The 25,206-nt window shown below is 49.3% G+C and overlaps 1 protein-coding gene across 1 annotated transcript; it reads right to left on the bottom strand.

Moving 5' to 3' along the window:
• Positions 1–20,910: 20,910 nt before the first annotated feature.
• On the bottom strand, positions 20,911–24,918 carry LOC140392287 (interferon-induced protein with tetratricopeptide repeats 5-like). Its single transcript, XM_072477605.1, has 2 exons — positions 24,656–24,918; positions 20,911–22,477 (listed from the first exon to the last, which is right to left on the bottom strand). Exons 1-2 carry the CDS (start codon positions 24,916–24,918, stop codon positions 21,001–21,003), a joined length of 1,740 nt encoding a protein of 579 aa, XP_072333706.1. The 3' UTR covers positions 20,911–21,000.
• Between the last annotated feature and the right edge of the window lie 288 nt (positions 24,919–25,206).

The raw sequence follows: 25,206 nt of genomic DNA, 5'->3' as shown, positions 1-25,206 counted from the left end.
AAAACAGAGTTGTACCATCTACAACCGTGCTGGTTTGTTTGTGTATCGGAACACCCAACACAACATCATCAGTGTGTGTGTGTGATTGCACCATGATATGTTAATATGGATATCATGACAGAAGGAATGCTGCCAATACAGTCACAATGTGCTTTATCACAGAAAGCCAGATTAGTAATAGCAATGGATCACGTGGCCCTGAAGAGAATTCCTGTATCCCCTGGAATACATATGCCTGACATGAGACCATATTCCCCTGGATTATGCATCCCTGACATGTGACCGTACCCTCCTGGATTACACCTCCCTGACATGCACGATAGCACAATGGTTAGCACTGTTGCTTCACGGCGCCATGTTCCCAGGTTCGATTCCCAGCTTGGGTCACTGTCTGTGCAGAGTCTGCATGTTCTCCCTGTGTGTGGTGGTATGTATTAGGGGTAGAACGGTACCTGTGAAGCCGAGAGGTTATTGGCAGACAGGCACTGGGTCCTGGTTGGATCTGCCGCCTGCTGGCTCCACCCAGCAAGGCGGAGTATAAGAGCCCGGGTTCTCCCAGCAGCTGCATTCTGTAACTGAGCTGCTGGGGAACAAGTCTTGCTTAATAAAGCCTCGATTGACTTCATCACTTATCGACTTGTGAGTAATTGTTGCACTACACTGTGTCTGTGTGGGTTTCCTCCGGGTGCTCCGGTTTCCTCCCACAAGTCCCGAAAGATGTGCTGTTAGCTAATTTGGACATTCTGAATTCTCCGCCGTGTACCCAAACAGGCGCCGGATGTAGCGATGAGGAGCTTTTCACAGTAAATTAATTGCAGTGTTAATGTAAGCCGACTTGTGACAGTAAAAATTATTATTATGTGACCCAACCGTCTTGGATTACACGTCCCTAACATGCGACCTTATTCCCCTGGATTAAGCGTTACTGACATGTGACCATACTGACATGTTGGCGGACCCCCTGGTGTCTTGTTATGCTCTTGGCATAGCATAAGCGGCTTCCTTGATGTGCACTCTGACAAAGGAAGGTTCAGACGTGGAGATAACTTCAACACGTTTATTGAACTATTTACAATTCTCCTACTCTGATTCGCCTCTACTGTTAATCCTTCTATAGCGACTTAGACTGACTAACTAGTCTGCTGCAATCCAGGTGGTGGGTGTGATGTTGAATCAACCCTGTGTACACACTGAGTGTCTCCACAGGAAAGAGGAAGATCATGTGTGCAGTGTCCTTATATATGGTTGGCGTAATGCCCTCCTGTGGTCGTGTCACCTCTGTGTGTATCGTGACTGCCCATTGGTCGTGTTCTATCTTACTGACCTATTGGTTGACTGTCTGTGTGTCATGTCTCTGGTGTTCCCTCTCGTGTCTAGCTAGGTGTAGTGTATGTACATTAACCCTTTGTGTACTTACAGTGATGTAGATCACCACACCCCCCCTTTCTTCGTGTTACATATTTTCTGCACAGTGTTAAAGAAAATTGAACAAACTAGGTAGATGAGTGATACTCTGTACAAGTTATGATAACAGTGATCATTAAACAATAAGTCCAAATCATATGCATGAGTCCAAAGTTTATTAATTATTATGTTCGAGTGGCTTTCTGGTTTGGTTGGTGAGTTGGTGATGTTGATGGTGGCATTGCATTGTAAACGCCATCAGTGTTCCTGTGCTGAAGGAACCATGAAGTGGTCAAATCACTTTGCTGTGTGATTTGGTGTCTTTTTTTCTTCCGATGCGTGTGATAGCGATGTTGGATGGCATCTGTCTTGAAAGCCAGGTTGCCTGTTGGTAGTGCAGCAGACGTAAATTGGTAAGATGCATCGTCCTGCCATGGCATGTCATTGTACTGAGCTGAGCAGTAACAGTGTCCCTCATGGGCAGAGTTGTATCATGTTGTACCAGTCGTAGTTCCATTGGTGTAGTCTTTGTCGTGCTTGCTGTCTACGATGTTGCCTTTGGTACGCGTCGTGTCGTTGTCTTTGATATGGTTCTTATAGGCTGTGATGTTGTGTTGGGTGGTTCTGTTGTTGTGTTCGCTGCGCTCAAGGACCACACTCTGTGGATAATACGAGTCCTTCACATAGTTACTCGTGTCAGCGTGCTTTGTGGCATCTGCTGTTTTCTTGAGCGTGCCATCACTGAGTTTGCGGTGCTGCCCGTCTGGAGTCATGTCCGGCTTACTTGAATCAGCTTTGGCGTTTGGTTGCTCCCCATTTGGAGTCTGGTCTGTTTCATCTGAGTCAGTTTTGGTTTGTCGATGCTCCCCGTCCGGAGTCTGGTCTGTGTCACCTGAGTCAGTGTTGGTTTGTCGTTGCTCGCTGTCTGGAGTCATTGCAGGTTCACTGGAGTCGGCTGAGAGTTCTTGATGCTCCACGTCAGGAGTTAAAAAATTCAGGAATGCATTTGCTTGTGGAGAGGCTCGAGCGAATGAGGTTTGAAGTGACGTGGTGTCACCGGAGTCACCAGTGGTCTTACTGTGATCGTCGAGTGCCTCTGTACACACTAGCTGAGGTCTGTCACATTGCACACCTTGTATGGGAAGTGGGATGCTGTCGTCACTTGTCGCACATACAGTGGATAGAGCCTCAGTAGCTTCTTGTTGTTCATTTGAGCTGGGTAGACTGTCAGTCTTCTTCTGGTGGCTCAAACAATATGTGTGGACTGTCATAGTCGCTTTGTCGTTCTTTGGAGCGTGGTAGACTGTCATAGTCTTCTTGCTCTGCACTTAAGCATGGCAGACTGTCATAGTCTTTCTGTTGTTCACTTGAGCGTGGCAGACTTGCATTGTCTGCTGCTGGTTGCTCAGAGGAGGTTGCTAGACCCTCGTGGTCTTGTTCATGCAAAGACTGCGCTTTGGAGTCTTGCGTAGCTTCTGTCGTGGAGGCTGTCCACGAGCTCGCTGTGGAGGCTTGTGTCAGTCGAGTCACTTCTTGTGTGATGTGTTGGTGTTCTGGATCACATACAGGTCACCAACACTTGAAGTTGTGCAACACTATTTTATTGAAAGGTTAACTATTTAAACATACTTGAACTGTGGGTAAATACGATACTAGCTTTAACTAAAGACCTTTGCCTTGTCCTAACCAGTTGATGCACTCAGCACATGGTGAATGTCTGTGTTGCAGGTTGTGAGCTCTGTGCTCCTAGCTAGCTGCTACTCGAAAGACCAGGAACTCTGATGCTCCCTGTCTTTATAGTGCGTGTGCTCTCACTGGTGATTGGCTGCGGTGTTGTGTATGTTGATTGGTCCCACTGTGTGTCCATCAGTGTGTGTCTGCACCATGATATACTGGTGTATATTATGACATCCCCCGTTTTATATTTAAAAATGTGCATGCGTGACAATAAATAGTGTGTGGTGAATGTTCCTGACTACCTGTGTGCGAAATATTTACAGGACTATGTACATAAAACTAAGCTATTTACATGGGAAGGTGCCTGGTGCAGAAAAAACAGTGTGTCACACAAATAACGAGATGAACACTATATACAAACCACTTGAACGATTAAACAGAAAAATAGAACAGACCAGAGAGTCCATTAGTGCAAAGTTCACAAATTAAGTCTCTGAGGTGGGCAACGAATTCTGGTTGACCACCTCAAGGGTGGGTCGGGAGCCACCAGCTGAGGAGCGGGCTGGACTGCGTCAGAGTGAGGAGGATGCAGAGTAACCGGAATCTCTGCATAGTCCAGGACAGGGACAACAGGAGGGCGTGGCACTGGCGGAGGATCACGTAGCGAGTGCGGAACGAGACGAAGGGCACGCCGATTACGACGCAGAATGGAACCATCCGTTAGACAAACCAGGAACGAGCGGGGAGCCACCTGCCGAAGAACCACAGCAGTTGCAGACCAGCCACCATCCGGAAGATGGATGCGGATGTTGTCATCCGGAGCCAGAGCAGGGAGATCAGCTGCACGGGCATCATGAGCCGCCTTGCGCTGTGCACGAGACAGTTGCATTCGTTGAAGGACCGGAACGTGAACGAGGTCTGGGACGTGAATGGACGGCACCGTCGTCCTCAGGGTGCGACCCATGAGCAGCTGGGCTGGCAACAGGCCAGTGGACAGTGGGGCCGAGCGATAGGCCAACAGGGCGAGGTAGAAGTTGAATCCCGCATCGGCAGCCTTGCAGAGGAGTCATTTGACTATGTGGACGCCCTTCTCAGCTTTGCCATTGGATTGGGGGTACAGGGGACTGGATGTCACATGCACAAAGTTGTACCTCCTGGCAAAGTTGGACCATTCCTGGCTTGCGAAGCAGGGGCCATTGTCTGACATCACAGTGAGTGGGATGCCGTGACGAGCAAAGGTGTCCTTGCAGGCACGGATGACTGCAGACGATGTGATGTTGTGCAAATGTACCAGCTCCGGGTAGTTTGAAAAATAGTCTACAATCAGAACATAGTCTCTACCCAGCGCGTGGAACAGGTCGATGCCGACCTTGGACCAAGGGGATGTGACTAACTCATGAAAATGAAATGAAATGAAAATCGCTTATTGTCACAAGTAGGCTTCAAATGAAGTTACTGTGAAAAGCCCCTAGTTGCCACATTCCGGCGCCTGTTCGGGGAGGCTGATACGGGAATTGAACCGTGCTGCTGGCCTGCCTTGGTCTGCTTTCAAAGCCAGCGATTTAGCCCTGTGCTAAACAGCCCCTGTGGGGCTGGGCCCCATTGATGCTGGGCCAGTACACTGCCTCTCGGGCCCATTGGCAGTACCTCTCCACGCCAAGATGGCCCTCGTGTAGCTGTTCCAGGACGAGCTGGCGCATGCTGTGCGGGATAACAATGCGGTCCAGCTTCAGGAGGACACCATCGACTACCGCCAGATCGTCTCTGATGTTGTAGAACTGCGGGCATTGGCCCTTGAGCCACCCGTCTGTTAGGTGGCACATGACACGCTGTAGCAGGGGGTCAGCCGCAGTCTCGCGGCGAATTTGGACGAGGCGTTCATCCGTGGCCGGTAGATTGGAGGCCACGAAGGCCACATGGGCGTTAAACTGGCAGACGAATCCCGCTGGGTCACATGGGGTGTTGACTGCCCTGGACAGAGCGTCGGCTATGATCAGGTCTTTGCCCGGGGTGTATACGAGCTGAAAGTCTTATCGCCGGAGTTTGAGCAGAATGCGCTGGAGGCGTCATGTCGTTCAAGTCTTTTTGTATTATATTGACCAGCGGGCGATGGTCGGTCTCGACGGTGAATTGGGGAAGGCCGTACACATAATCATGAAATTTGACGACACCGGTCAACAGGCCCAGGCACTCCTTTTCTATCTGCGCGTAGCGCTGTTCCATGGGGGTCATGGCGCGTGACGCATATGCAACGGGGGCCCATGATGAGGCCTCATGGCGTTGCAGGAGCACTGCCCCAATGCCAGATTGGCTGGCATCGGTCAAAATTTTTGTTACTTTCGCTGGATCAAAAAAGGCCAATACCGGGGCATGGTCAGTTTGGTTTTAAATCTCTCCATTTGCGCTCGTGGGCAGGAAGCCATTGGAAATCTGTCGTCTTCCTGACCAGTTTCCTGAGAGCTGTGGTATGAGAGGCGAGGTTAGGGATGAACTTCCCTAGGAAGTTGACCATGCCCAGAAATCGGAGGACCGCCTTCTTGTCCTCTGGCTTTTTCATGGCTGTGATGGCAGCCACCTTGTCCGCATCCGGCCGCACACCCAACTGGGAGATGTGGTCCCCTGGGAACTTGAGTTCCGTCTGGCCGAAGGAGCATTTGGCTCTGTTGAGGTGTAGGCCCTGCTCCCGTATGCGTTTGAACACGTGCTGGAGGCGACTGATATGCTCCTGCGGGGTGGTGGACCAAATGATTATGTCATCAACATAGACGCGAACACCTTCAATGCCTTCCATCATTTGTTCCATGATCCTGTGGAATACTTCTGACGCCGATATGAGCCCAAATGGCATCCTGTTGTAACAATATCTGCCAAAAGGGGTGTTAAAGGTACACAGTTTCCTGCTGGATCTGTCGAGTTGAATTTGCCAGAATCCTTTCGAGGCGTCAAGTTTGGTGAAGAGCTTGGCCCGAGCCATCTCTCATGTGATCTCTTCGCACTTGGGGATTGGGTAATGCTCCCTCATTATGTTGCGATTCAGATCCTTTGGATCAATGCAGATTCTGAGCTCGCCGGAAGGCTTCTTTACGCACACCATGGAACTGATCCAGTCGGTTGGTTCCGTAACTCTGGAGATCACTCCTTGGTCTTGGAGGTCCTGCAGCTGCTGCTTGAGGCTGTCCTTGAGGGGTGCTGGGACTCTGCGAGGTGCATGCACCACAGGCGTGGCGTTCTGTTTGAGTATGATCTTGTAAGTATATGGGAGCGTGCCCATGCCTTCGAAGACGTTGCAGTGCTGGCCGATGGTAGCGTTGAGTTGCGCCCTGAAGTCAGCATCCTGGAAGGCAGACGTGTCATCAGGAGAGAGAGAGTGAACTCTTTGAACGAGGTTTAGCAATTTGCACACCTGTGCGCCAAGCAGAGAGTCCTTCGAGGAGCCCATGATCTCGAAAGGAAGGATGGCTTTTCGTGACTTGTGAGTCACTTCGAGTTGGCATGAGCCGGTAGCAGGAATGATGTTGCCATTGTAGTCCAATAGCTGGCAGGCCGATGGGAGAATGGTTGGTTTGACACGAAGGCTTTGGAAAGCAGACCACGCCATGAGATTGGCGGAGGCACCAGTGTCCAGGCGGAATCGTATTTGGGACCGGTTGACCTTCAGGGTGGCACACCACTCATCGTCTGGATCGATGTTGTATACCGACAGCGGCTGGTATCTCTGCTTCGGGGACAGCCTGTTTTTCGTTACGACACCGACTCGAAAAGGCGCCTTCAGGTCCTCGGTGTCACTGCTGTGTGGGAGGTCGGAATCGGACTCGGTGACTGTGGGTTGAATTGCCCGAACATTCCTGCGAGGCTGGCTGAAACGATATGAATTGGAAGGCTGAGCTGCTCGACAGCAGGCAGCAGAGTGGCCAAGTCTTCCACATCGTAGGCATTGTTGAGATTTTGCGGGGCCTTGCCGCTTTAAATGGGCGGAGCCACAGTTGCCGCACGTCGTGACGTCAGCACGTTTGCTGTGCCACCGCGCATGCGCGGTACGGTCTCCTGCGTGGTGCACGCCTGTGCATTACATTCCTCCATGTCGCCATCCCCTCGTTTGGTGTGTACAAGCGCGGGAGTCCGCGAAAAGTGCGTGAAATGGCCGCCCTCATCCAGGCTGAGGCCCTGGAGGTGTTCAATCACTTGGACCCGTTCCGCCTCGTGGGGACCTTGCTGCGCCGTTTCAGCCACTTGTATATGGGAGTACCGACTGGTGGCATTTTCATGTAGGACACAGGTCTCGATGGCAGTCGTTAGGGTGAGTTGCTTTACTTTGAGGAGCTGCTAACGTAGGGGGTCTGACTGAACACCAAAAACGATCTGGTCGCGCATCATGGAGTCGAAGGAGGGCCCGTAGCTGCAATATTGCGCAAGAATGCGGAGGTGCGTTAGAAAGGAACACATAGCGTTCTAAACTTTCATTCACCTCTACGCTGCAGTGAGTGTCAAATTTGAGGAGGACCGTCTTGAACTTCGTCTTGTCTTCGTTATCTGCAAAGGTGAGAGAGTTGAAAATATGGGTGGCATGGTCCCCGGCTGTGGAGAGGAGAAGAGCAATCTTTCTATTGTCCGAGGCGCCTTCCCTGTCCGTGGCTTCGAGGTAGAGCTGGAAGCACTGTTTGAAAATCTTCCAGTTGGCCCCGAGGTTGCTGGCGATGCGGAGCGGCGGCGGCGGGCTGATGTTGTCCATGTTGCAGAATGACGGAATGCTGGCGGAAGGCAGATCACTTGCAGGTAGGGCTAAGAAGTGCTAGTATGCAACCACTCCTGGTATCATGATGTGTTGGGTGTTCTGGATCACATACAGATCACCAACACTTGAAGTAGTGCAACACTATTTTATTGAAAGGTTGACTATTTAAACATACTTGAACTGTGGGTAAATACGATACCAGCTTTAACTAAAGACCTTTGCCTTGTCCTAACCAGTTGATGCACTCAGCACATGGTGAATATCTGTGTTGCAGGTTATGAGCTCTGTGCTCCTAGCTAGCTGCTACTCAAATGAGCGGGAACTCTGATGTCCCCTGTCCTTATAGTGCGTGTGCTCTCACTGGTGATTGGCTGCGGGTGTTGTGTATGTTGATTGGTCCCACTGTGTGTCCATCAGTGTGAGCCTGCACCATGATATACTGGTGTATATTATGACATTGTGTGGAGACGTGCAGTTGTCTCGCTGTTGAGTCTTTCATCGCTTCCTGTGTAGAGGCTGGGACCCTTTGTGGTGCGTGGACCACTCTCTGTGTGGAGTCGGGAACCCTTAGCGGTGCGTGGACCACTCTCTGTGTGGCAGCAGGCCGCTCTCTGTGGGCTCTCTGTTTGTCGGTGTCAGGCCGCAGCATAATCCTGCTACTCACGAGTCGGGATGTTGTATGTGCTGGGCTGAAGATTCTCAAATCCGAAGAACTCGTCATCGGGGTCTTGAATGTGCAACACGTCTAGTTGTGGTTCGGATTTGGTACTGGGGTAGCCTGCCAAGGTGAAAGCTTTGTCTGAGTCGTTGTCTTCCAAGACCATATCATCACGTTTTGTGTCGGAGCTGGCATTGAACTTGCGATGTCCAGAGAGGAAAGAAAGGTCGGCGTCATAGTATTCAAGGAGTGTATCATCTCTTTGGGCAGTGCTAACTGCTTGTTGCAGGTTTCTGCGGAGGTCACTTTCAGCTCCTGGTTGAATTTCAGGCACTGTGCTGTCATTCCAGGTGAAAGAATCTTGTTTTACGGCTTTAAGAATTTTTTTTGTGTTTTGGGACATTTCCCCTTTAAGTGGGCGTGGTCCGCGGTCTCTGACGTCACGACGCATGCGCATAACGCTGTTCCTGGACTGGGGCCTTTTTCGCAATTGCGCATGTGCGTCTTCTCGCACATGCGCACACGGACATTCCCATTCTGTGCGCTTCTCGCGCAACTGCGCATGTGCAGTACCTTTAGCAAGATGGCCGCCGATCAAAATTGTCATTCTCTGCTCCAGGATCTCGGCCTCATGGTAAGTACTGGCACCTCTCTTACCGTTTTCTGTTGGTTTGATAGTGTTTTCCTTGCAGTATTTATCGAATTTGTCCAGGACTGCCTGGAAGTCACTCCTGTTTTGCCCTTTGGAGAACTTGAATGTTTTGAAGATCTCATCTGCTCTGGCACCAGCGATGGTGAGCAGAAGCTCTGTCTTGTCAGCATCGGCCACTTCTTGTAGGTCGGCTGCTACCAGGAAGATCTCAAATGTTTGCCGGAATTCCCGCCAATCTTCGCGGATATTGCCGTGGCATTTGAAAAATTAAATGAAATGAAAATGAAAATCGCTTATTGTCACAAGTAGGCTTCAAATGAAGTTACTGTGAAAAGCCCCTAGTCGCCACATTCCGGCGCCTGTTCGGGGAGGCTGGTACGTGAAGCCACTGTGGAACCGGAATCTCGATCATCGTCTTGCCTGGCTGTTGGTGCTGGTTGTCACTGTTTGCTGAATTGTAGCTATCTGGATTGAGACAGTTACTCACTGGTACCATGTCTTGTTATGCTCTTGGCTTGGCATAAGCGGCTTCCTTGATGTGCACTCTGACAAAGGAAGGTTCAGACGTGGAGACAACTTCAACACGTTTATTGAACTATTTACAATTCTCCTACTCGGATTCGCCTCTACTGTTAATCCTTCTATAGCTACTCAGACTGACTAACCAGTCTGCTGCAATCCAGGTGGTGGGTGTTGTACACAATGAGTGTCTCCACTGGAAAGAGGAAGATCATGTGTGCAGTGTCCTTATATATGGGTTGGTGTAATGCCCTCCTGTGGTAGTGTCACCTCTGTGTGTATCGTGGCTGCCCATTGGTCATGTCCTATCTTACTGACCTATTGGTTGACTGCCTGTGTGTCATGTCTCTGGTGTTCCCTCTAGTATCTAGCTAGGTGTAGTGTATATACATTAACCCTTTGTGTACTTATAGTGATGTATATCACCACACCTGGATTAGAAGTACCTGACATCTGACCGGATCCCCTGGATTATATGTACCCGACATGTTAACAGACCCACCTGTATTATAAGTACCTGACACATGACCATATCCCCCTGGACTACACATCCCTGAGATATGACTGTATCCACTGGATTACATGTCCCTGATAAGTGAACGTATTCCCCTGGATTACTCATCCCTGACAAGCACGGGCACGGGTATGGGCAGCACGGTAGCACAAATGAATAGCACTGTGGCTTCACAGCACCAAGGTCCCAGGTTCGATTCCCCGCTGGGTCAATGTCTGTGCGGAGTCTGCACGTTCTCCCCGTGTCTGCGTGGGTTTCCTCCGGGTGCTCCGGTTTCCTCTCACAGTCCAAAGACGTGCAGGCTAGGTGGATTGGCCATGATACATTGCCCTTAGTGACCAAGAAGGTTAGGAGGGGTTATTGGGTTGCGGGGATAGGATAGAAATGAGGGTTTAAGTGGGTCAGTGTAGACTCGATGGGCCGAATGGCCTCCTTCTGCACTGTATGTTCTGTGTTCTATGTTCTATGCAACCATATTCCCCTGGATCACATGTTCATGACATGCAACCATATCCCCTGTGGTCCTGCCGTGTGACTGTATCCTCCGGGTTACATGTCCTGACATATAATCATTTCCCTCTGGCATGTGACCGTATTCCTCTCAATTGCATGTCCATGACATGTGATCATTTCCTCCTTGCACGTCAAAGACATGTGACCTTGTACCCTGGATTACACATACCTGATATGTGACTGTATTCCCCTGGATTGCACGTCCCTGACATGTGACCATATTCCCAGGACTACACATCTCTGACATGTGAACGTATACCTTGGATTACACATCCAAGACATGAGATTATTTCCCCCTGGATTACACGTCCCTGACATGTGACTGTATCCCCTAAATTACACGTCCCTGACATGTGACTGCATCCCCTGGGTTACACATCCCTGACAGTAGCAATTAACGGGTGGGAATCAGAATGCTTTCCAGTTTAATATGGAGTCAGGTATCGCAGCCCTCTCTCTCCCATCCTGGCCATGTGTTGTGTATAATTGTGTATAATCCTTTGTGGGTTGGGCGTCCGGTGGGGGTATGTAGAGGGTAGATGCACACGAGGTGTCTCCTGCATTTTTAACCCTTTTTGCCTCGTGCCTGGGGGCACTTTTGCTTAAAATCCCACCTGACTGATGGTGAAAGGTGCCCAGATAAGGGAAATGCCCAGAAGGACCAGGGCAAAGACATTTGAAGAAAGAAAGTCATTGAGATAATGGAAGGCGCCTCGGCACTCTTCCTTGGAGAAAATGGTGGAGGCCGCTGCTGCGACTCCACTCCACTTATGGCCGAGATGCTTACCGCCATCTTGCCGGTTGAATTCGGGAAGCAAAGACAGTCGATAGAAGTGGCCCTGGCTCCCATTCAGTCGGCATTGGAGAAAACCAATGAGTTGGTTAAAGCGCATGGCACTGTGTCGTGGAAATCATAATAAAGACAAATTCCTCGAGGTTCAATTTAAGGAAATTTATTTACACAAATATACTTGTGGAGAGAGTGTTTCAGCTGCAAAGCCAAGGCACTGCACTCTGAGTTATGCAGTCAAAAACCATTATATTTATAGGTTGAAATAAACAACTTTGAAGAGATAAAGCTTGGGAACATACGCAAGAGGAAATATGAATGTTTTGCCCTTGGTTTAAAAACAATTCGAGTGCGCATTTTGTTGTCCTGCGGAAGAACAACTTATTATCATAATAAGGCCAGTACCACATACTAAGCAGTATTTGGTTTACATTACTTGACCTCCTTATTTTCACTCATATGCAGTGTTAAAATATAGTTAATGTTCCCAGCATGCTTCTAAATTGGTAACTCATTAACTTCCCTTCCACACACTGCGATAAAGGGAGTGGAGGCAGCTCTCTCTCTTTCGAGGCATAGTGACCAGATTGCCTCTTTGGATGTTGCATATGGCTGGGGTGAATAAAGCATTGAAGGCCAAAATGGACGATCTGGAGAATCATTCTAAGAGGCAGAATATAGATGTTGCCAGAGGGATTGGAAGGCCCAACTCCCACAGAATACTTTTGGAAGATGTTTGAGAAGATGGTGAGGGAGGGTGGATTCAAGTCCCCCTCCCAAGCTTGATCGAGCCCACCGGACACTCTGACAGGAGCCCCGTCCTGACAAATCACAGGAGCTGTTATTGTAAAGTTACATAGCTTTCAGGAAAAGGAGCGGGTCCTGAGATGGGCTAAGGAACATCAAGTCTATAAATAGGAAGGCCTTGCCATCAGGATGTATCAAGATGTTGCTGGCAAGGAAGTGGGCAGCAATAAATAAGGCTAAGGCTGCCCTTTATAAAAGTGGAGTTTGATTTGGGGTGTTGTACCCGGCGTGGCTCAGAGTTACTTTCACGGCCATCTTGGGTGGACCTGGTGACTGTACTTTCGAAGCAGTAGTTGGATGACCCCTCTTGGTGGAAATGACTGACTTCAGTTCAAGGGGGAGGTGGGGGGGAGCCCCCAATTCGTAGGTCATCTGGAATGTAAGGTGGAGGGTGAAGGGCCCAGTGAAAAGGTTGAAGGTATTTGCCCCATTTGAAAAGATTGAGTGCTGATATTGGGCGGGATTTTCCATTTGACAGACTAAGTGCTGATTCCGGGACTGAATCACGGGGGTTCTGCTGTCACGATGGGGTGCTGGTTGTGGAGCAATTCAGGGCATAGTAATAGGCTAGCACCGGCGCCAAGTGGAACTGGTAAAGAGGCGGGTCCACCTGGGTCATTTGCCCCAGCCACAACCCCACAACTCACCTGGTGATGAGGCGGTATCTCCTGGCACCCCGCACCCCCAGTTGCAACCCTGCGCACCTCGAAGCACCAACCAGTGTCAACACCAACTTCTCAACACTGCTTTCACCAACACTCTCCACCATCCCAGAGACACTGAACTCGGTTGGGCAGTATGGTGAAGTGGCTCCTGGGACACTCTCTGGTGCGCACAACACACATGCTGTGGTACATCAGGTGGAGGTAGGAACCTTCATGGGGACCGACAGTCAGAGGGCAAACTGATCCAATGGGCCTAGCTGCCATCCAAATGATTTTTGGACTTCTGGAAAGGATGGTCCCACCAATGCTGGAGATGTAGACACAGAGGCAGGGACTGCAGGAGGGTTTGTCAGCAACCATCCAGCGCCTGCAGGTACAGTTGGAGAAATCCAACCACTTGCAGGAACAGGAGGCGGTGCCCATCATGTGTGACACTCAGGCCAACACCACATGAGTGGCGTCTGCGGTGGAGGCCTTGCGTGCAAAGATATCGGTCATGTGACAAGATGGCCAAGGTCTGGGGCGTTGGCCAATGCAAGACAGGGCGGCCATGTCACAGGCAGCCATGTACCAGGGCCACATAAACATTGCAGTGGTGCTCCAGAGTGTGGCCCAGTAACAGCAGGCCATGGCTGCGGGCATCGAGCATTGGCCTGGCGTTGGCTGGTCTAAGCCAGTCCCTGAGTGATATGGCACAGTTCCAGAGGAATGTAGCACAGTCCAAGTGCTCCATGGCCACAAGTATTGAGACAAGAGCCGGCTCCAGGACTGGCAGCGCCAGGTGATGGCGGAGGCCTCGGAGATCACTCTGGATGCACCCCGTCCCACAGAGTAGCCTAGGGGCCATCCGGGCCACCGATGGAGGAGGAGGTGATGGAGCCCGTGCGAGTAACTCCCACAGGGGAGGTGCTGGAACACGTCAGCGTCTCTGAATATCGCCCCCCCCCTCCAACCCGCCCCCACCTGTCCCTGGCGCATCCGATGGGCATCGGGCAAATAAGCGTGGCACCGTGGCACGTGCCCAGAGACTGCTGGGCACACCCAGGTCTGGTTACTCCAGAGGAAGGCCGCCAAGGGGGACCCAGGACACAGAGCAGGCTGCCTCCATATCTGATGTACAGCCTTGGGGACCTCCTCCTAGAGGAGTATTAGGACACGGAATATTCGAAGGGTAAACAACAGTTAAGTTGGCATGGGTGAAGCACATAGGTTAGCGATAGGAGCTAGGGCAGTTATTGTACATAGCAGTGTTAAACACCTGTTCACCAATGCTCCGAACTGCCTCGGTCCTGTGTCTGAAGGGTGTGAGGGATGGGCTGGGTCCAGAAGGGGGGGTGGAGTTAGGGGGTGGCAGTGGTGGGAGGCCGGGGATGTGGGGTACAGGTGTTGGAGGTGGACACGGGCCAGGGCCCTCAGGATAGTCAGAGGTTACCCACAGGGTCACCTACAGAGGCAGCAGAAGACGGGGCCAGATATGTGGGGGCACCATGTGGTAGGGCTTACCTGGTGAGTGATCCATCACCGCCCTGATAACCAACCCTGCCCCTGCCCCTCCCCCCCCCACCTCCCTCAGGCCGAAACCCAAAGCCGGGGAGCTACCGAGGGCGATCATCACGAAGCTCCACCAATATCAGAATGGTGAGAGGATCCTGCAGTGGGCACGACAGACAAAAACAAGCACCTGAAAGGACGCAAAATCCGAATTTATCAGGACACTGGGGCAGATCTGGCAAAACGCAGGGCTGAGTTTAACCAGGCGAAGTTGGCCCTGTACAAGAACAGCGTGCAATTTGGTACGCTGTTCCCAGCCAGGCTCTGGGTCACGTACCAGAACAAAGAGCACTATGTCAACACTCCGGCAGAGGCAAACGGATTTGTACAAACCAACGGCCTGGACAAAGGGCAGGCAAGGCAACGATGAAGGCTGATCAGAGGGGGATTGCGAAAGAAACAGAGATTCATTGGACAGTGAATGTGTTTGCGTGGGACTGTACTGCCTCGCTCTGTTCAAACAACTTGGTCATAGAAAAGAGTGAGGACAGGTGAAGGTTTATCCGAAAAACGGGCAATCAGCGGCTATAAGGAAGGGGCTAGACTAGCCCCAGGAGGGGAGCCACCATTCTAGCATGGGGGAAGGGGCCAAGGCGCACCTCCCGGCAGGGAGGGAGTGCTTGGTCAGTGGCGCCACAGGGACAGGAAAGAGAAACGCATAAGGGGAGATGGGGAAAGGGCGATGCAGAGTGGGGGTGTATGGGTGCGGGGCAAGGGAGGAAAAGTACACAAAAAAAGAGTTAGTTTTCGGATTGGCTTCGGCGAGCAAGGTGCAGCGTGCGGATGCAAGATGGCGCCGCAATCAACTACTTTGGGAGGAAACTCTGGAGTGCAGGGGCGCTCCCTCATGGTGTACACATAGTTGACGGGCATGTTGGACAAACGGAAACCCCAGAGCTCAGGGCCAGACCTTATTGTGAGCACAGTGACCGTGGCCATTTTGGACTGTCCCCTAACTAAGGGAAACCCCGGAGTGCAGGGGCACATCCACCAGGTAAGTATGGTTGATCTCACAAGAGCGGGGGGACCAACACCCCACACCAGGATTATCATCTGGAATGTCAAGGGACTTAAAGGCCCACTTTTCTGAAAGTTTAAAAGCCGACATCATCTTCCTGCAGGAGACTCACCTGAGGGATGAGGACTGACTGCGGGTAAGAAAGGGCTGAGCGGGACAGACTTACCACTTGTGTTACGTGACGAGGGCTAGGGGAATAGCCATACTGATTAGCAAGAGGGCAAGGTGTACAGTATCAAGGATGATTACGGACCCAGGGGACTGTACTTCATGGTCAGCGGTGATGTGGCACCAGTAGTAAGTGTGTATGCTCTTAACTTTGACGTTACAGATTTCATGAAAAAGACCATGGCGGAAATCCCCAACATTAACACACACCGACTGATCATGGGGGGTTGACGTCAACTGTGTACAGGACCCACTGATGAACCGATCGCATCCCAGATCTGGAAAAAAGACAGGCATGGCTAGGGAACTGGGAACATTCATGGAGCAGATGGGGGCGATGGACCTACGGCGGTTCCTACACCCCGGTGGGAAGGAATTCTCATTCTTTTCGACGGTCCACAAAGCATACTCAAGGATAGATTTTTTTTGCTGTGGGGAAATCGGTGCTTCCAGGAATAGGAAGGGCGGAATACTCCGCAATAGCTATCTCCGACCACGCTCCACATTACGTGGTTGTGAGGTTGGAGATGGGCCATGCACAGTGCCCCACTTGGGGTTGGACATGTACCTCTTGGCCGATAAGGTCTTCTGCTAGAAAACATCACAGGCCATAGGTGAGTACATTACTAATAATACTCAGAACCAGAATGGTGAAGTCTCACCTTCCACGTTCTGGGAGGCACCGAAGGCTGTGATTAGGCGACAGATTCTAGCCTACAAAGTACATAGAGATATGGGAGAGAGGGAGGCCAGGCAACTACTGATCGACTCCTTTCTGGAGGTCGACAGAAAGAACTCCCAGGCCCCGACCGTAGAGTTTCTGGCGGAAAGGACAAAGCTAAAAATGGACTTTAACCTATTATCCACCAGGAAAGCAGTCCTCCAGCTCCACCAGACATGGGGGACCTTCTATGAACATGGGGAAAAAACTGGCCGCCTTCTGGCTCACCTGCTGAGAAAGCAGGCAGCAGCCACGTGAGAGATAGCCCAGGTGAAGGATAGCAGAGGCAGACTGGTAACCGAGCAAAAACAGGGCAACCGAGTGTTCAAGACCTTTTACCGAGGGCTGTGCACCTCTGAGCCCCCTGGCGGGGATGCGGAGATCAAACGGTTCCTCGATGGACTGGACATGCTAGTCGTGGGTGAGGACAGGCAGGAGGAACTGGAAGTGCCAATAGGATTGGGAGAGATCATAGAGAGTATCAGCTCCATGCAGGCGGGGAAGGCACCGGGACCCAACGGGTACCCAGCGGTCTTCAATAAAAAGTTTGCATCAGCCCTGGCCCCACACCCACGGAACATGTTCGCAGACTCGCTAGCGATCAACAGCACCACCCACAGCTGCAGACCGGCTGGCAGTCCTGTCGGAATTTCTCCGTTTGGAGAAGATCAAATACACCATCCGAGGGTCGGATGAGGGCTTCCATAAAATGTGGGAGCCATTCATCAGCCTGTTCCAAGACCTGTTCAAGGCCAATAGCGACTAGGGAAGGGGGCGGTGAGAGGGGGGAAGAAAGAGAGAGGAAAATAAATGAGGACACATATAATGGAAAGTAGCAGAGGAGGAAGGAGAGAGGAGGGAACCCATGGGAATTACAGAACAAAGTGAGGGGAGAATAGGGAAGAGTGGGGGGGCAAGGAGTTCCCCCCTCCTTGACGCCATAAAGACATCAACTAAAAACTGCAACAAACAGGAGCGGAACACAATATGAGACGTCCAGGGTATAAGTGAAAATTAAACTACCAATGGGGGGAAGAGAGAGGGGGAGGCAGATGGGGGACCATATGTAAAAATCTCTGTAAATAAGAAATGACTTACTATGTAAATACCAGTTTCACTATGGATAGAACTCTTACTCTGTAAAAACTGGAAAATACCAATAAAAATATTTCAAATATATATAGAAATATAAAATATGTAGTTGATACCCTAAAAGTACAAAGATCCGACTGAGTGCGGGTCCTACTGGCCCATCTCCCTAGTCAATGTAGATGCAAAAGTAGGGAGAGCTGCATTCCAGAGATAGTCGCAGAGGACCAGGTGGGCTTTTCAAGGGCAGGCAGCTAACAGTGAACATCAGGCGCCTGCTGAACATGATAATGACGCCATCCAGGGAGAGAACGCCAGAGGAGATCATTTTCATTGATGCAGAAAATGCCTATGACCGAGTCGGGCGGAAGTACGTCATAGAGGTTCTGGAGTGGGTTGGGCTTGGACTAGGGTTCACTGCCTGGATGAAACTACTGTACAGCGCTCCCATGGCAAGCTTATGGACAAACATCACTCGCTCTAAATATTTCATGCTGCACAGAGGCACAAGGTCGGGATGCCCGCTGTCCCTGCTGCTATTCACCCTGGCAATCGAGCCACTGGCAATCGTCCTCAGAACAGCGAAAGGCTGGAGACGTATCCAAAAGAGGGACAGGGAGCATCCACTCTATGTGGATGACCTGCTTTTCTATATCTAGGACCCTCTAAGCCAGAATGGACGGGATATCTGGAACCTTTTCAGGATACAAACCCAACCTGAGCAAGAATGAAGTCTTCCCAGTGAACCTGCAATAGAGAGGGACAGAGCTGGAGGGACATCTGTTCAAAAAAGCCCATGACTGAAAACGATTCCTCAAATGGAACCTGATGAGTCTGGTGGAGGAAGTCAAAAACGACCTGCAGAGGACAGCTGGTGGCACAGTGGTTAGCACTGCTGCCTACGGCACTGAGGACCTGGGTTCGAATCCCAGTTCTGGGTCACTGCCTGAGTGGAGTTTTCACATTCTCCCCATGTCTGCATAGGTTTCACCCCCACAACCCAAAGATGTGCAGAGCAGGTGGATTGGCCACACTAAATTGCCTCTTAATTGGAAAAATATAATTGGGTACTTTTTAAAAAAAAGACCTGCAGAGGAAGGGCCCACTCCCACTTTCCCCGGCAGGCACAGTGCAGACGATCAAAATGAATGTGCTTCCGAGATCCCTCCCAATCTACATCCCCTAGGCCTTCATCAACACAGTAGACAAATTAATCATGCAGTTTGTGTGGGGAGGGATTGGGAAGAATCCGAGGACCCAACAAAGGGTTCTCCAGAGAAAAAGAAGCATGGGAGGCCTTCCTCTCCCAAACCTACAGTTCTACCACGGGGTGACAAAGCAGAAAGAGTGAGGGGATGGGGTAGGAACTGGGAGTGGAATGGGTGAGGATAGAGGAGACTTCCTGCATACGTACCTCCCTTTACACCCTCGTCACGACTGCGCTCCAATTCCCCCCCCCCCCATGACCAAACACTCAAGAAGCCCAGTGGTAGCAGCCACGCTCCAAACATGCTATCAAATGAGTGAGAGAACACTTTGGCCGAACTGAAATGTCCATTATGGCCCCCATCTGTAACAACCATAGGTTCATGGCTGCAACAATGGCCACCACCTTCAAATGGTGGAGACAGGAAGAGCTGACACTGACGGCTACCAGCATATACACAGTCAGCAGATTTGTGATGTTGGAAGAACCTACGGAGCGGTACCAACTACCTAAAGGGAATGAAATAATAATAATAATTGCTTATTGTCATAAGTAGGCTTCAGTGAAGTTACTGTGAAAAGCCCCTAGTCGCCACATTCCGGCGCCTGTTCAGAGAGGCCAGTACGGGAATTGAACCCGTGCTGCTGGCCTTGTTCTGCATTACAAGACAGCTATTTAAGAGGTACATACAGGACAAGAACTTCCTCCACAGGGAAACGACGATCTACCCCAGAGAGCAGGACACTCGTTAGTTGAGGGTCTGCTGTAGGCGGGCGACTTAGCCAAGGGGAACTGTGGGGACCGGCATAGAAGAGGCACACTCGCAGCTGGAAGAGACAAGAGAAAAAGGGGAGGAACAACTGGCCACAGAAGTGGGTGGGGGGGGGGGGGGAGACTCTGCATCGAAGCACTGCATAAGGCAAATTCCACCTCTACATGCGCAGGACTGAACCAAATGCAGCTGAAGGTGGTGTACAGAGCATACCTAACCAGAACCCGAATGAGCAGGTTCTTCCAGGGCGCGGAGGACAAATTCAGAAGGTGCCAGGGAGGCTCGGCCAACCACACTCACATGTTCTGTTCATGCCCCAGACTTGTCCGGTTCTGGGCGACCTTGTTTGAGGCAATATCTAAGGTTGTGGGAGTGAGGGTGGAGCCAAACCCGAAAGTGGCGGTCTCCGGGGTTTCAGGGCAGCCATGAATCTTTATGAGGACGGGGTCTGTATCATCAGGTTCCCCGTGGCCTCACCTGAGTATGATATCCTTCGATGAGGAAGCGGGGCTACACCCTGGGATAAGTGTGGTCCAGCTTAGGAGACCCTTTGAGGAGCAGTGAGTATATTGAGTAAATTTATTAAACCCTTTTGTTCCTTATCGATCATCGCTTCCTCGTGGTCACTCGCCTCTTGTTACACCTCCCTAAACATTTCCTCATCTCTATCTCTCTTGCTTCATTTAAGCTCCAATTTACTACTTGCCACTGACCAAGTTTAATCTCTGTACCCTAATATCATTTTACTTGTCTTGGTCACTAATTTTGCTTCATAACACTCCTGCAAAGTGGCTTGGGCACTATGAATGCGTTTTATAAATGTAAATTGTATTTTGTTGGTTAGGTTCCAAAAGGCAAGTATCATTGACATATATCTGTGTCAAGAATCATAAAATATAATTAATATTCATCTAATTTAATATCTACTTATTTTATCTGCCTTTATTGTGTCTTCCTTTAGCCAGCAGTCTCTCTTTGCAGGTTGTGTACAAGTTACTCCGTGTTGCCAAGATGAAATGTGTCCACCAAATGGTGACAGAGCGTAAACATTACCGACTGTCAGAAATGATCCAGCAGATTTTATCCCCACCATGTTCTGTACTAACCAAATTGTCAGCATTCACACTGATCAACCACACAAATCAAATCTTAGCCATGCTTTCATTTTATTGACATACAACTTCTGATTATACAATTGAAATCTCTGTTCAGAAAATCAATACCTGTTGCCATTGTGTTTTATTCTCTTTAGCCCATTTTAACCTATTTTTATATCCTTTAGTCTTCCCTCCCTCTCCACCTTTCCACACCAGCAACAATTCTTGGGAGAACAGAATAAATATTATTTCTTTAGTTCACCAATGTGGTCAATATTCCTGAATGAAACACAGAGATTTAGAATAATTACAATGAGATAATTTAAAAATTATACACACATGTGGAACATGCTCCATTAAAAAAAAAACCTCAGCAGAATACAAGTGAAGTGGATACCAGAAACTGTCTAGGATTAGAGAGTGTTAATTCATCTTTCGGCTCAGTGTTAGTTGGGAAAGTCATTGTTGACCGAGATGGAAAGGCGTAATTCACAAAGAGCACTTAGATATTCTTCATTGTCAGGGTCCAGCTCAAAGGCTTTTTCAAAGCTTTCAATAGCCTCACGCTTCTCCCCATCCAGTTGGTGCATTACGCCAAGAACACCATGGGCCTTGCTGTTTTTCGGATTCCTGCGAAGTTGTCTTTCTGATATTGACTTCAAGTTTTCACGGCATTTTTTCTTTTCCATTGAGTTATAATCGACTTTCATTCCTTCTAGAAAATGGGTGATGGCGTTTGATTCCGAATTTCTCTGATGCAGTTCAAATAATCCAGCCTCCAAACATATTGCCTGCTTATTTTCAGGACGTATATCTTCCAATTTCAGTAGATTATTGTAAATCTCCTCGACATTTTCATATCCTTCATTTAATGAACAAATTCTGGCAAAATCCAGCTGTGCCCTAATAAACGTTAATGGGCGAGATTCAAAAGCCTTTTTAAAATGATTCTTACACAGTTCAATCAGTTCAGCTCTCTGTTGAAAAGCAGGGTCACCAGGGATTCCACTGAGTGTATTTTTGTTCAATGAGAATAATTTATTTCTGTAACACTGACCTATTTGATGGTGTAAGATCGTAGAGTGTGGGGTAATTTCTAATCCTTTCTTCAACAGATCCACAGCTTTTTCCACATCTCCTTTTAATCTGTAAAATTTTGCTGCATAGCGAAGCGCATGTGGGAGATTAGGGGACTTCTGCAACCCTTTTTCAACTAATTCCATTGCTTCCTCACTTTGATTGGACTGTTGTAGTGTTAGAGCTAACAGTACCATGGCTTCACCGTGATCTGGATCAAGGTCCAGCACACGTCTAAACTGCTTCATTGATTGAGTGGGTACACGACTCTCTGGGGTTCCAGAAAAATGTTCCAGACGAGAAAGAACCATCGCATAGCCAACATTCCATTCAACATTATCCGGATCTTCCTCCAAAGCCTTTTTGAAACATTCATTTGCTTCTTCATAATATTGAGAAGAAGACTTTAACAGTGACCAACCCTTCTCCCCGTATACTTCAGGTATCATTGCTGTGTACCGAGAGGCTTCAGGAAATTGTTTACAGATCCTCTCCAGTTTGTCGAGGTAGGACTGAGCCTCGGTCAGTTGTCCCATGTGATAATATACCCAGGCATAGTTTCCATAGGTGATGATGCTTCTTTTATCAAATTCACCTTCATGATTCTCCCTCAGGAACTTTTCAGCTTCCTTTAAGTTTTGAATCGCCTCCTCACAGTTTCCTTGCAGACAGTTTATGAAAGCGAGTTGGTTGTAAAACCTGCCTTGATATTTCACATTCATCTGAATTGAATCTTCTAATCTTTGTTTCATGTCATCCAAGTCAATGTTTTCTCTCTGTGGCCCCCACGTGAAGTGACATTGAATCTGTTCAAGCTTCACTTTCAACAAATCCTTCTCTTGGTCACTGCAAGAAAAAAAAACATCAAAATCCATCTTGGACTAATTGAATTATTTTCCAGACCCTCCATCCAGTTTTATCATATAAGGGCTGATCCTGACTCAGTACGCAATGGCCCTGAAACGTCTGGTAACACATTGATTATCTCAGCAAAATAAAGGGATTTACTTCATAACCTTGGTCTGTGCTTACACTTTTCTCATTTCTGTTAGTTAATGTACTATCTGGAGCACATTTAAGTTTCTCACAAAATGAACAGTGAATCGGAACCACCTCCATGCTCAATGGGATGAAGAGGAGCTCTGGTTGAAGTACTCAATCTCCTGTTGGTTTTGCCCAGTGCATCTCCTTCTCATTCTGCTCTGTAGGCCCCTACTCACCGAGACTGCCTGTAGTCCCAGCATGGGCTCCACTCAAACCAGAGACTGCTGAGTCTACAGAGCTGCTGGCCTGCCGATGGGCTGGCTGCTCTCTCAGGTGGGACCCTCCTCCCGAGGTAAGTGTGAAGTCTCAAGATAATTAATGCTGCTCCCAGTGTTCAATTGATTCAGTGTTAGCTCCTCTTGAACCTTTAGCTGGGGTGCGGGGTTAGGGTATGACGACAGTACCCTGTAAAAATCCAGGCCCATGTTGAACTCTCATCCTGCTGAAATTCTCCCTTCAATACATTCCCCAGGTGTTAAATCAAGCCAGCATTGGTCTTTTGTAGTGGTTCAGTTGGGCGTTAAAGATTCTGCAGCACTATTAGAGGCAGAGCAAAAACTTGTACTTCCCACATTCTTTCCTCAAGCAACATCACCAGAAATAGATGGCTGGTTGTACGTCTAATTGTTATTTTTGGAAACACGTCCCTGATATTTGATTGTATTCCCTGGATTACACGCTCCTGACATATGACCATATCCCTTGGATTAGAACGCCCCTGACATGTGAATGTATCACCTGGCTGGGATTTTACACTCACTCTTTCGCCGAATGTGCTCGGCGACAGGAGCAGAAAATCTCCCGAGGTTACTTTTCACACTGGCATAAAAGCATGAATCAACTGCCACAGTGCCAGGGGACATTGGGCAATGCACGGGCAATCACAGGAGGAAATGCAGGGCAGGGGTCAGTGCCCAGGCAGTGGCAGGAACCGTGGCCGGGCAGTCGCAGGATGCAATGCCGTGTGGGCGTTGCGTGATGGGAAGGTGGGTAGGGGTGCGGTGGGATGTTCCAAGTAAATTTCTGGCAGCCTTTACAAATGACACCCCAATCTTCAAAAAAAGAAGTTGCAAGAACGGCACGTGGCACAGTGGTTAGCACTGCTGCCTACGGCGCTGAGGACCCGAGTTCGATCCCGGCTCTGGGTCACTGTCCATGTGGAGTTTGCACATTCTCCCTGTGTTTGCGTGGGTTTCGCTCCCACAACCCAAAGATGTGCAGGTTAGGTGGATTGGCCATGCTACATTGCCCCTTAATTGGGAAAAAAAATAATTGGGTACTCTAAATTTATATAAAATAAGAAGTTGCTGGTGGGGCGGCTTAATCAGAGTCGGCCACCCGGCGTGATGTAGTGAGACCCACCCCTTCCCTTTTTTGTAACCTCCAATGTACTGCATTTATTGTATTGCCTATAGTTTTGATACGTATCGTTTTCTATCTTGACATGATTTTTAAATTTATTATCACATGATCGTTACAGGGCAGGAGGAGTCCATGTTGTCTATCGTCTCTTCAAATGAACAAACAAGTGTTAAACAAACAAGTATACAGTAACTAAAACAAATAGACAATAACTAAACTGGACAAGGCAGGGATAGGAAGTTGGCACAAATTAACTTAAAATTTGTTTTACAAAACTGTTGGGTACAGGACGCATTCTGCCCTTAATGCAATTAACAAAATGTGAAATTGCCAACAGAAATTACTTGCACATTATTTATTTATCCAGCTGTGGTCACCAGATAAGAAAATCACTTGGCTGTCAGTAGGGTGTTTAGAACTGTTACCCTGGAAATAGGTAGAACATGTGAGGTAACAGGCCTAAGACCACACCAGCAATGAGAGATAATGGGCCCAAAGTTGCTGACTTGAGCTTTGAACAAAAAGCAGCATTTCAGGGTTGTCGGTCAATGATTTGTCAGCCAAAGGGATATTTTGTGGACCAGTCAAAGTCTGCCCCACTAGATCCCTCAGACTGACCATATAAAGTCAGAGATAAGAGGTGGCCTACTTGAATCTCCTTCCTTTGCCTGAGGAGGCTTTGGGGTAACAAACTGGTGAACACCACACTTCTTCTGATCCACACCAGATGGAGGACGGGACGTCCCAGGGATCTGGCACTCAGCCTGGAGGCCAGGGCTCTGATAATCCGCAATCGGATGACATGCCTCTGGACCCGGTTGTTCCTCAGTTGTTGGAGCTCCAAGGGCAGAGTCAGGAGTAGCAGGAAGGAATGTGCACATCACTCTTCAGATTGCAAGGACGACTGGAGGAGTCCCATCACATTTTGTTTGAGGAGATTGTGCCAACACTCTGAGGTAACCAGATCAACACTGTAAGGTTGCGGACTCAGTGGAGACCTTAGTGTAGAACATGCACTACATGCCATGGGATATTCACGCAATGGCATGTGATATGCACACCCTGGTTCAGGGAATCAACTCTGTGGCGCGGACACTTGTGAGCATCCATGAGTGCCAGCGCCAGAGGATGCCAGAGAATCACGAGCTCACTATAGTTGCCCCTCTATC

The sequence above is a fragment of the Scyliorhinus torazame genome, chromosome 16, assembly GCF_047496885.1.
Source record: "Scyliorhinus torazame isolate Kashiwa2021f chromosome 16, sScyTor2.1, whole genome shotgun sequence".
Classification (NCBI taxonomy): domain Eukaryota; kingdom Metazoa; phylum Chordata; class Chondrichthyes; order Carcharhiniformes; family Scyliorhinidae; genus Scyliorhinus; species Scyliorhinus torazame.
Note: the sequence above shows the minus strand (reverse complement) of the source record. Positions and strands in the feature narration are given on the sequence as shown.